At 37.6% G+C, this 12,337-nt stretch overlaps 1 protein-coding gene across 2 annotated transcripts in view; it reads left to right on the top strand.

The window, feature by feature from the left end:
- DROSHA (drosha ribonuclease III) overlaps positions 1-12,337 on the top strand; it is a gene marked incomplete at both ends in the record, with an annotated part of 101,689 nt that overhangs the window by 70,790 nt on the left and 18,562 nt on the right. For both annotated transcript variants that reach the window (XM_084233524.1, XM_084233523.1), the window contains 3 exons: positions 4,033-4,135; positions 6,311-6,381; positions 12,010-12,054. In XM_084233524.1, the coding sequence (XP_084089650.1) occupies positions 4,033-4,135; positions 6,311-6,381; positions 12,010-12,054 (219 nt within the window). The remainder of the gene's footprint in view (positions 1-4,032; positions 4,136-6,310; positions 6,382-12,009; positions 12,055-12,337) is intronic.

Here is a 12,337-nt window from a genome sequence, read left to right as displayed (position 1 = left end):
AATTGCTGGAATAAATCTAACAAAAGAGGTAAAGGACCTATACAAAGAAAACTATAAAACACTGTTAAAAGAAATAGAAGAAGACACAAAGAAATGGAAAGACATCCCCTGCTCATGGATTGGAAGAATAAACATGATTAAAATGGCCATCCTACCAAAAGCAATATACAGATTCAATGCTATTCCAATAAAAATTTCAATGTCATTCTTCAAAGAAATAGAACAATTATTGATGAAATTCATATGGAATCACCAAAAACCCCGAATAGCCAAAGCTCTCCTGAAAAAAAAAAGAAGGGGATGGAGGCATCACACTCCCAGACGTCAAACTATATTACAAAGCCATAATCATCAAAAATGCATGGTACTGGAACAAGAACAGACATACAGACCAATGGAATCGAATAGAAAATCCAGAAATAAACCCACAGATTTATGGTCAACTAATCTTTGACAAAGGAGCAAAGAATATGCATTGGAGCAAAGAAAGTCTGTTCAGTAAGTGGTGCTGGGAAAACTGGGTCGCTACATGCAAAAGAATGAAGCTTGACTACTACCTAACACCATGTACAAAAACCAGCTCAAAATGGATTAAAGAACTAGACATAAGACCTGAAACCGTAAAATACATAGAAGGAAATATAGGCGAAACACTACATGATATGCACATCAAAGACATCTTTACAGACACATCACCCAAAGCAGTGATAGTGCAGGCAAAGATAAACAGCTGGGACTACATCAAATTAAAGAGCTTCTGCACAGCAAAAGAGACAATAACAAAAACAGGAGAAACCCCACCAACTGGGAGAACATTTTTGCACACAACACTAATGATAAAGGACTGATCACAAAAATCTACAAAGAGCTGATGAGACTCAACAACAACAAAGAAAATAATCTAGTCATAAAATGGGCAGAAGAACTAAAAAGAAACTTCTCTGAAGAGGAAATGCCAATGGCCAACAGACATATGAAAAAATGTTCAACATCACTTGTAATCAGGGAAATGCAAATCAAAACTACCATGAGGTACCATCTTACACCAGTGAGAATGGCACATATTAAAAAAACTAGCAACAACAAATGTTGGCGAGGGTGTGGAGAAAAAGGAACTCTCCTGCACTGTTGGTGGGAGTACAAACTGGTCCAACCACTATGGAGAGTTGTATGGAGATTTCTTGACCTACTAAACTTAGAGCTTCCATATGATCCAGCAATTCCAAAACCTTTTCTTGATTTAGATTCATAGTGGGCATTTTACTTGCATTATCTCATTTGATGTTCCTATTTCTGTGTGGTGTGTGATTATAGTAAATTGTAAGAGGTAGAACATGGATACTTGCGCTGGCCTTCAGGATTCCAGCCCATACACAAATTGTTATTTTCTCACCTCTGCTGTCTTATCTGTGAAATGGTGTGGCACATAGGAGTGATTGTGCAAGTTATATGGTTAGCGTCTGAGTCTTAATAATTCATGTTCATAGTAATCACATCAACGTAAATAAATTAGTAGGAGTTAGTTGTTTCTATTGCTGTTGCTGCTGTTTTCTTTATAAACCATTGTAGTCCTGTGGTAGCTAGAACTGAGGCTCTTAAATCCCCAAATACCAGTGATCGACTGGAAAATCTTTTATGAGTGTTCTTTGGTTTTTACCTTAAGTATTTTCTATTTTTTTCTTCATTTTGATATAAATGATGGAATTTAATAGATAAGACTAGATAGCAATAAAACCCATTCTAGTTTTACAACTGTGAATTCTTAATTTGAGCTTGCCTACACATTATATTCAAATTGTGGTTGATTTTAGTCCATGGTTTTAGTTTTAGCAGGAATGCAATTTTATTTTAGTAACATCATCATCATTGTTGTTAGAGTAGTAGGCTTTGAACCTGCTTTGGTAGCATTATGTAAATAATGATACCTTAGTGAAAAACTCTGAGCAACAGGTTGGTTGGTAGGGTGGCTTAATTTTATAGCAGCCTCACGATGAATGAAATTATACAACTCTGTGTAAAATTGCTTCAGTATCCAGTTGTTTAATTGCCAAAATCCTTCTTGATTATTCACATAAAATTGGAAATACGTGTTTGAAAGTAGATTGTCACCTCTCCTCCCCTTTTGTTTTCTTTTACTTTAAGGAATAATGGAATTGCGTAATTATTTTTCAAACAGTTGTAGGGGGGATATTAATAAAGTGTGGGAAATTGCCATTGCATGAAAACAAGCTATTCTGTAACACAGTGGCACTTACAAAGCCATGAGTTATGACATTGTAGCCGGTTTCTCCCTTCAGGGATTGCTCTCTGATCTTCCTCTATCCCAGGCATCCACATTTCCATAGCACTTAACACCCATCTGTTCCACCAAAAGGCAAGGGCAGGCCTGCCCATTTTTTTCTGTCTGGACCAACAGCTCCATGCTCTCTGGGAGGGGGCGCTTGTGGAGGATTGCTGAGCCATTTTGAGAATCTAATGAAAACTCTAGGTCAGCTCTCTAGACATATGAACATTTTAACACACACAGTAGAACACCACACTCTTTCTTAAAAGTTCTACTAATGCCTACATGGAAAAATAAGGATAGAGAGCAGGGACTCTGAAATTGGAAAATTCATACCATGCTGGAATAGTTGTTTATAACATAAAATATGACTTGCAGTCTGCTCTCAAGCTGGGCTCCAGAGATAGTAAACAATTGAATTTTCCCAGTGAAGTTGTGAAACAGATGAAATTTACATATTCTAGCATAAACTCTTGCACTTGGGGATCAATTTTTAAAAAGAGGTGTTTTCCACGGTTGTATTTGTGGTAGTCAAAACTCATTTGAGTATATTTCATGCTCATGAGTTCTTGGCAATACAAAATACTGGTAGCATGTTTGTTTTTATTGTCCTTTTCCAATATAATGAATGTGGGTATTTTTAATGTAGATATAAGACACATAAAATCTGAGTATCTTTTATCAAAGAACTGAGATATACGTTGTCCTAGGTTTGTCAGTGACTGGTAACTTGTTCAATGTTATGTGACATATTATTATTTAGTATTTATTGAACTGAATTACATGGTAATGGAAACAGATTTATTGCATGTTTGCACAATGTTTGAGTCTTTCTCCGTTTGTGGAAAGAATTGTGATTTCCATTTATTCAGTCTCAGGTGTTTTATTTAAAAAGTTAAGATACTGTATCTAGTTCTGAAAGGACTTGAATTAACTTGTGTATTATGATCAATAGAATAAGAAATAAATAGGTACTTGAGCGGAAAGTGAAGGGAAGGTATGGGTAAGAGTAAAAGAAAGCCAGAGTAGTATGCACAACTATAGTCATAAGTCCAGCATAATTTCTAGAACTGGGCTCAAATGTAGCTCTCAACTTTTCTGAGACAAGAGAAAAGGAAACCAGTCATCGTGAACTATATTCCCAGTACTCTTAAGATAACTCCAACCCATTACTCAGAAAATCTCGCTGAACCTTCAGAAAGACGAGTGTAGAGACTTAATAAAGGAGCCACAAGTAAAAGATTTAGAGCCTCCCAAATCCTTACTACTTAAAACCAGAGGCTCAGAGATAGAAGGCATTTTGAAGTCTTCTAGGGGGTTCCCATTTTTTATAGTAAACTATACAAAAATCTGCTCTGTGTGGTGTAAGTATCATCAGGATCACATAACTTGAATCAAAGAGGTTAAACTCACTTTCAGAACTTTGGGCTGAGCTTGCGTCTCCCAGGACATTCTGGATGAACCTGGCAGCCCATGGTATTGGTCTTAGTTCAGCTTGGGCCAGTTCTTGGTCTGAACTTGGTCATCCGCCCAGATCCTACTTTAATCATCAGAGTTCATGGAAACATGTTTAGGGAAAAGTGGAAATCAGAGCTGAACCATATCTAAGGATGTCTGATGAATGAATGCTACATCAAACTTTCCTAATGTACTGCCATAGGCCAGTTAATTTGTAACAATAATTCTGTAGATGTTGAGTTATTAGATTTTGCTGAATTCTTTCTTTTTTGCCATCTTGAATTTTGTAGAAACTTGAACTGGATCGATTTATGCTTTATGCTCATGGACCTGACCTTTGTAGGGAATCAGACCTCCGACATGCAATGGCTAATTGTTTTGAAGCATTAATAGGTAATATCTCTTTTTATACTCTTGTTTCATGCATGTCTGGAAAACTCATGAAGTTCACTGTGGAGACTTAGGACAGAATCCCTTGTTCCAGAACATGTGAGATCCTTAGTATGGTACCTACTTCCTCATATTGTACTGATTTTAGTTCCCCCAGAACTATAGTAGGATTTTCTTTCATTCCTGGTGTCTGATATGGCATCTGATGTTATGTTTGTGCTTATTAGTGGATATTGAATTGAAGTAAAGTCATATGGAAATGAATTACTTTCAAGATTTGATTCACGATCACATGCTAGGTGTTGGTGAGACTATACTATTGTTTTTTATCTCATTCAAGCTCCTCACAAGATTTTCTGATTTAAATATCTCGAAAACACTGCATTTTTAAAATCCCAGGACTTGATAATATGACTGTTATTTCTTCACTTACAGCACGACTGATGCAAACAACTGACTTCCTCACTCAGTCACTTCACATCCTTGGTTTCTTTTAACTGTAACCAGAATACAATTAGCTGTAGGTGTAGGAAATTTATGAAGAGTTAATTAGCTGGTGATTGCAAGTATACTTTACAATGAAATATGAGATTGATAGTTCCTTGATTTTTTTTTTTAGCTAAATGATTGAGTACTTTTTTTTTTTTAAAGGCATTTGTATTTCCTTGTCATTTTTGCCCTCTTCCTTTGAAAATGAATATAAAAGCTTCCTATTATAGTTTAATGCTGGTGATGGTAGTAAGAGAATGTTTAATAATTACCCACAGTCTTCTCACAGTTATGTCTGTTTTGCACAAATATGTCTATTTTCAGAGAGTTTGTCACATGGAATTACTGTGCTCTGTACACATGATACTTTTGACAGTTAGTGTTAAACTTGGCTCCAGAACCAGGCAGACATGACTCAATTCCCTCTCGCGTCACTTATCAGCTCTGTGTCTTTGTCTAATTATTGAATTTCTTTGAACCTCATTTTCCCCATCTGTGAAACAGCCAATCCAGAGCAAAGTACCTTTTCCTTAGCTCCCCTCCCCCAATCACCTACTATGAGCTTGAATTCTTTTTTTTTTAAGATTTATTTATTTATGCATACAAGAGCTGGGGTGCAGGCCAGAGGTATGGGGGGTAAGGGGTTAACCAGAGACAGAATGGGGAGCAGAACAAGCAGATCTACTGAAATATATTGCTGGGGGAGCAATGGGCGAGACAGGAGAGGTCTGCTGCACCATGTGGTTTAGATCCCTGACCAAGGATTGAACTTGTGCTGCAGTGAGTGTGGAGAGCTTCAGTGCTGAGACTTAACCTCTTGCACCACCAGGGAAGCCCTGAGCTTAAATTCAGTGAATCTTTTCCATCATTTCTTACTGAGGCAACCAGGAAGGTGAAGATAAGAATGTGAAAATGCTTTGCACAGTGCCTAGGGCATAAATGGCCCCCAAAACATAATTACTACTATCACAACTACTGTTGCCACCACTACCGTCAGCAGCATTATCATCATTACAGCTATTGATAAATAATATATGTATCTAGTCATGAAAACCCTTGATGATTCTCTTAGTAGTTTGCATGAAAAATAGCCTTTCTAAAGATAGATGCAAACGTATGATGTTGGGAATATTTGAATACCCTGTTCTATACTCATTTGACACCCAATTAAAATGCTACTACTGTACTCACTGGTTATGATTTATGACAAATACGTATACAGTGCTTAATTGTTTCAAGCCTTTTAAAATAATTATTTGAAATTAATGGTAAAGGTTGTTCTGACTTTTATTAGCAGAAGCCTTCACTGATCTAGACTTAGATTTTTATTGTTGTCTGAAACATAAACAGTATATATAGGATATAAAACATTTTTGTAAAGTCAAGTATTTGTGCAGAATTCCTTCAGTAAGTTTAATACCTGTACTTTCCTGATAGTTCATAGTTGTCCTCTTTGACTTACAGTATTAGATTTAAATATCAGTACATTGAACTTTGTATTTTAGTCTCATTTATGATGGAAAGCGTAGTTAAAAGAGGGGAAAAACTACCTTTAGAACAATTGCTTCTCGGCGTGTCGATTTTTTCTGTGACTGGGTTTTGGCTGCCTTTTTTGCTTTTTATAGAGATATGTAATTTTCTCTAAATATTAATGCAGCCTTTCTTTTGGCATTTTCTTCTTTTTTCTAGGAGCTGTTTACTTGGAGGGAAGCCTGGAGGAAGCCAAGCAGTTATTTGGACGCTTACTCTTCAATGACCCGGTATTTATCTGGAATCATTTGATTTTTCTCAATTATCTATCATTACAGAAGATTTTATATCAATTAGTTTTTGTATTTTAAAGAGTACAGGAGAAACAAAATCCCCAAATCTACCATAGGTGGTAGATTTCAAGACATCAAAAATAGCTTATTCAACTCTTGCAGATGGGAGAGTTCTGTGGACATTCTACTAGGAATTTGTCTTCTTCCTGAAACCCTCTCCTCATGGTCACTTATAAATTAGATAGGAATACAAATATAGTAGAACTTTGTTTTCTTTTGAAATATCTTGAAGTTAATTATGGTTTTCTGTTTTTTTAATTGTTGGGTATATACCCCATGCAGGCTTAGTTGAAGCTGTGGGATTTTGGCTTTTCAGTTTATAATTTGTTTCTATGTAAATTATGTGGGCTAGATAAATGTATATTTACTTTGCAAAGTCAGTTTATAGGGAGTTTCTGATAGGGCTATGAATAAAGACTGTGGAAGTTTTTTTTTAAGTAAATTATATTATGAAAAAATTGATAAATTCTAAAATAGTTTGTGTTGTTACTGAAATATTAAACTGTTAATACTGCTAGAGCTACCTTTTTAATCCTGCATGTAATAGAGCATACTAGATGCTTTTTGTACCAAAACAAGCCAATTTAGCATTTAAAGGGAGAGGCAACTCTGTATTCCAAATTGAAATGTCATTATAATTGAATGAAGTAGCCCTCATGGAACAATAAAGAACATAGGGAGCCAGTGTTTTGAAACCTTCGTGAAGCCATCAGCTTAAGTGGCTGTCAGATGCTATTACTATATTATTATTACTATATTGCTTAGGATAGTTTTAAAAAAAGAATCAGTGGTTTTGAGAAATATGACCTGGACAGTGTTCCTATCTGAGGATTCGGTGGATTTTACCGAGACATGATAATTTCATATGTGTGAATTTTCTCCTGACGGGAAAATTGTCTACAGATGTTCCATGTTCCCGCTTTGTCCTACACTTATAAACCCGGTTGTCTCTTGACTTACATCAATAGTAGACAGCATGTGTTTTGAGACTTCCTCTTAAAATTTAAAATTTAAAATGTTTGTTCTGGCCTTTTATCTTTTGTTGTCAATGTGAACAACCTCTTTTGTTTCCTCCCCTGAGTTTTGCTTCTATTCCTCCCTCATCCCTTAAATTCACCCCTCCCCCTGCATTCCTTGCCCACTTCTCCCACCTTACCTGCATCTCCCATCTTCTCTTTGTTCCTGTTTTCTTGAATTGAATGTAGATTCACACTTGTGTTCTTAATTGCATCAGTTTTTGTTTAGAGTCTTTTCTTTGCTTAAACTGCTCTCCCACTTGTCTACTTAGCAAGCTTATCTTATGTTTCCAGTATGTACTGCAATGCTGGCACGTGCAGTGTTTAATAAATGTTTGTTAAAAGAATGAAATGAATAAACAGACTAAATGAAAAAGCAGAGTCTGAGCATTGTCTTCCAAACGGGATAGCTGAGATTCAGAATTCTCTTTTAGTGTGTCTTTTATGAAACCAATATGTTTAGTTATATATGCTCTTTCCAATTCAGCATTTTTCAAGTGCACACACTTGGACATTCTAACTCTTTTGACGGCTCCATATTGGTTTACATCTATTAGTCGTAGTATGTGAGAGACACTGTTTATTTCGAGAAGTGGATTGTGAAAGTCTCATCAGCCGAAGACATCCAGGAACAAAAGCCTGTTGGCCTTCCAGATCAGATTTATTGACTCCATTTTTTAAGTGAGGGAGGAGGGCAGTCATGGTTCACAAGGGGGAGATGAACAGCCTTCCAGAGGCCTGGCTGGTGCTGACTGAACTGAGGAGGAGCCAGGGATGCAGGATTTGGTTCTTGGTGGTTGCCTTGTCTCAGCTTGATTAGAAGAAGCAAGGGATTAGTTTGGGGTCGGCAGCAGTTGGGAGTCAAGGGCAATTTGGCATGAGTGTGCCCAGTCATATTTATTCAGGGGTAGACATAGCAGAGCAGGTCAGTGGGCAGCATAAGCAAGAAAGTAGTGTCCCTTGAAGAGGGGTGGTTCTGGCATTTCAAAACTGCTATACAACCTTGAAGAGAACATTTGCTGTCAACTTCAGCTGGCTTTATCTGTGTCATCCTCCCAGCCCTGTTAACAGCGGACGTTTTTCCTTTTTCAACCTGAACTTTCAACCCCAGACAGTTTATGTTGGTTCCACTCTTTAGTCTTTGTGTAACCCCACATGGCTTACTCCATATATTCAGAATTGTTTCAATTTGATTCTTCCACTGGCCTTCTTAGAAAGATAGGGAGATGTTGTTATGCCATCTCTCCTGTTCTCCCACACATCTGTCCAGTATCTCCAACCCAAACTTTTCTTGGTAGCTCCAGAAATTGGAAAAAGTGTCTTTTCAGATTGCCTCTGGCCAGCTTCATGTGGGTGTTCCAGGCACCTCATTACCTTAAGTGTTTTTCTCCCCGTAGCCTTTCAGTTGAAGCTCCTGTGAACTCTGTCCTGAATATCTTGTAAATCAGTTCACTCTCCCTGCTTTCATTTTTGTGCTCCCTATCTCTCACTTAGTTGTCTCTAACACTGTCACTGCCTACCCCTCTCATTAACCACTCATATTCTTACACAGCCAGGATTTGATTACTTGTTGCTCAAAAACCAAACTCAACAGACAAGAGTCAATGGACTGAAATTATTTTATTCAGGAGCCATTAGTATATTGAGGAGATGATGGACTGTGGTCTCCAAGACAACCTCCCAGATGTGGGGAGAAGCAGAGACTTATATGGGGAGGTAGTACTAAGGAAGGGAAGAGGCTAAGGGTTATGTGTCAGCAGGATTTCAGAGACATAGTGGGGGTTCCCAGGAAGTACATTTGAGCCCCTTTTTCTTTTCTTTTTTAAAGATTTATTTATACACCAGAACCAGGGTACAGGCTGGATCTGCAGAAGGGTGAGAGGATTCACCAGAGACAGAGTGGGGAACAGAACAGGCAGACCTACTGACGTACAGTGCTGAGGGGAGCAGCGGGTGAGACAGGAGAGGCCTGCTGCTCCGTGTGGGTTGCTCCGTGGCTGGTGGGGGTCGAACCGGTACTGCAGAGGCTGCGGACAGCTTCATAGAGCTGCTCTCAACCGCCTGCGCCAACAGGGAGGCCCCAGAGTCCCTTTTTCTTTCAACTTTTGTCTTGACCCAATCTGCCATAGTGCTGGTAGGTGTGCTTTTTAACTATGGTAATGAGACTACTCTTAACCCTTAAAATGAAATGTTGGATCAGGTAGATTTAATGGACATTTACTAAAGGAAATGAATAATAGTTTTTTTCTCAAATGCACATGAAACATTCTCAAGAATAGATCATATACTGAAACACAAAAACATATCTCAGAAAACATGACAGTAGAAATTAAATCAAGCATCTTCACAGATCGCAATGGTATAAACTAGAAATTAACCACAGAAACAATCCTGGAATAAGCCAAAATATGTGAAGACTAAATGCTTTGACACAACTCCTGGGTCAAAGGAGAAATCAGAAATCATCTGGAGGCTAATGAAAATGGGGAGACAAACTACTGGGCTTTTGGGACGCTCTAAGAGCATTACTATGTAGGAAGTACATAGCTGTACATGCCCACATAAAAAATCAAGAAAAATCTCAAATCAGCAGTCTAACTCTGCAACTAAAGGAACTAGAAAAATAACAAACATCTAAAAAAAATCAGCAAAAGGAAATAATGAAAAATAAACATCATTAAAATGGCCACATTACCTAAAACAAGTTATAGTCTTGATGAAATACCTGTCAAAACACCAATGACTTTCTTCAGGAAAAGTGAACTTAATAAAATTTATACAGAATCACAAAAGGCTCTGAATAGCTATAGTAGTCCCAAAAGAAAAGAAGAAAAATGGAGGTATCACAATTCCTGGCTTCAAACTATATTACACAATACTAGTAATCAGAACAGTATGGTACTGAAACAAAAACAGAAACTCAGACAAGAATAGAATAAAGAGAAACCTATTAAACGTGGATAGTTAATATTTGCTAAAGGAGCCCTTCAACTGACAAATGGATAAAGAAATTGGAATGTATACTCATGGAATACTACATAGCTGTTAGAAAAGATGAAGTTGTGGGGGTGTTTGGTTTTTGGGTTTTTTTTTTTTTTTTAAACGAAATGGATGAACTCTTGAGTGCAGTAAGTCAGAAAGTGAAAGATTTCAAATGGTTTCACTCACCTGTGGAATATAAATAACCAGAAAACATACATAGGCAAAATACAGCAGAAATAAACCTTGGGTTTAGTGAAGAATTTAATTGTACCAGAGGGAACACTGGGGAAAGAAACGGGGGGGATACAGATGGGGTATTGGCGTGGGTGGTTTTGTGGAAGATGAGTGGAACATGAGCACCTGGGAGAGTAAAAAAGTAACTCCAAAATTTAATTTAAAAAACAAGCTTTAACCTATGCTATAGAAATAATTAAAGCAATGGAGTAGCAGATTCTCCAGAGGAGCAGGTAATGAATAGGTCAAGAAAGCAAAGGAAGTTAGGTAAATGTCCATTTCAGGTGTGGGTGCAGGAAAGAAAGCATTGAGAGAACATGAAAAAGTTGCACAAGAAGGGAGTGACATTTAGTGTGAGCTTGCTACAGAGAATTCAAAGGTAAGGTTATTGACTTGGTTAAGATAAATCCTTAAAATGCCTTAAAAGAACAGTTTAATGAAGCATTTTTTCCCAATGTTGGCAAAAACATACACAAAAAATGCAACAATAAGTGTATAATGATGTAGATTATACCAAAAATCAGCTTCTTATGTTACTTTTGTCATTGTGTGTTTCATAACTGCTACTAAGTTTTCTTGTATGTCTTAAATAATTTTTTAAAATGATCCTCCCCCCCCCACTTTAAAAAAAATCTCGTTAATTATTCAGAAATCTAACCTTAACATTAGAAAGTAGATTCAGTCAGAGGCTCCGAGAGTCTAAAACTGCAGGAAAAACACAAATCCTGAAGACGTTCTAATTATACCCTCTCTAGATTTAACTCAGCAGGTAAGATACTCTGTCGGGTTTCACACATACCCATATTTCATGTAAAAAATTGTAGTGAACCACAGTGGAAGAGTGTGGTCTTAAAAATGTAAGAGTTCAGGAACTAGATATGGGATGTTTTCCATTCCATCTTAAAGCACTTCATAGGATAATGAATTACAGCCTAAAATAAAGGACATTTGAGATGGGTTTTAATTACAAAAGGCGCAGCTGATGCACATTTCTAGGGAATGGTAAACTGAAAAAATGTGATTAAAACAGCAGCTTAATCCAGCGTATTGGGTTAAGCAAATGTGTAACTTAGTTTTAAAAGGTGTCTTTGACTTCTGGGGGTGGAGGTGCCTCTCCTCCTTCCCAGCTTAATAGGCTAATTAGAGTCAGTACAGGCAGCTTGAGTGGTGAATACACTTTAAAAAAAATTAGTTTGCTAGCACTATTGAATTTGCAATAAGTGGAGTCAGCATCTGAAATAGTTCAGTATTTCAAATAATGGCATTTTATTTAGAACTTTAGAGCGTGTTAAATGGCTCCCTCGAGCATTAAAGGCATCACTCCCTTTTCCAGGACCTGCGCGAAGTCTGGCTTAATTATCCTCTCCACCCACTCCAGGTAAGTGCGACTCCTGTTTGCAGAGAGCTTGGTAACTCCAGGTATTCATGTTACTTCAGTTTGCCTCCTCTCCTCCCTCCTGCTTTTACCCTTTTATTGCCTTCGGTGGCGTTATGACTTTAAACTGGGGTATCAGAACTTAAGAACGGATAGTAAAAGGAACCCTCCTAAGCATTTAGGTGGCCTGGGATTGGAGGGGCCCTGGGTGTCCCCTTCTCTCCCAAGGCAGGGGGAGCTACTTGTGTGGTTGTGTCTTGGCTCCCCACCCCGCCAAAAGGTGATA

This window comes from Talpa europaea, assembly GCF_964194135.1.
Source record: "Talpa europaea genome assembly, chromosome: 5".
Taxonomy (NCBI): Eukaryota; Metazoa; Chordata; class Mammalia; order Eulipotyphla; family Talpidae; genus Talpa; species Talpa europaea.
Note: the sequence above shows the minus strand (reverse complement) of the source record. Positions and strands in the feature narration are given on the sequence as shown.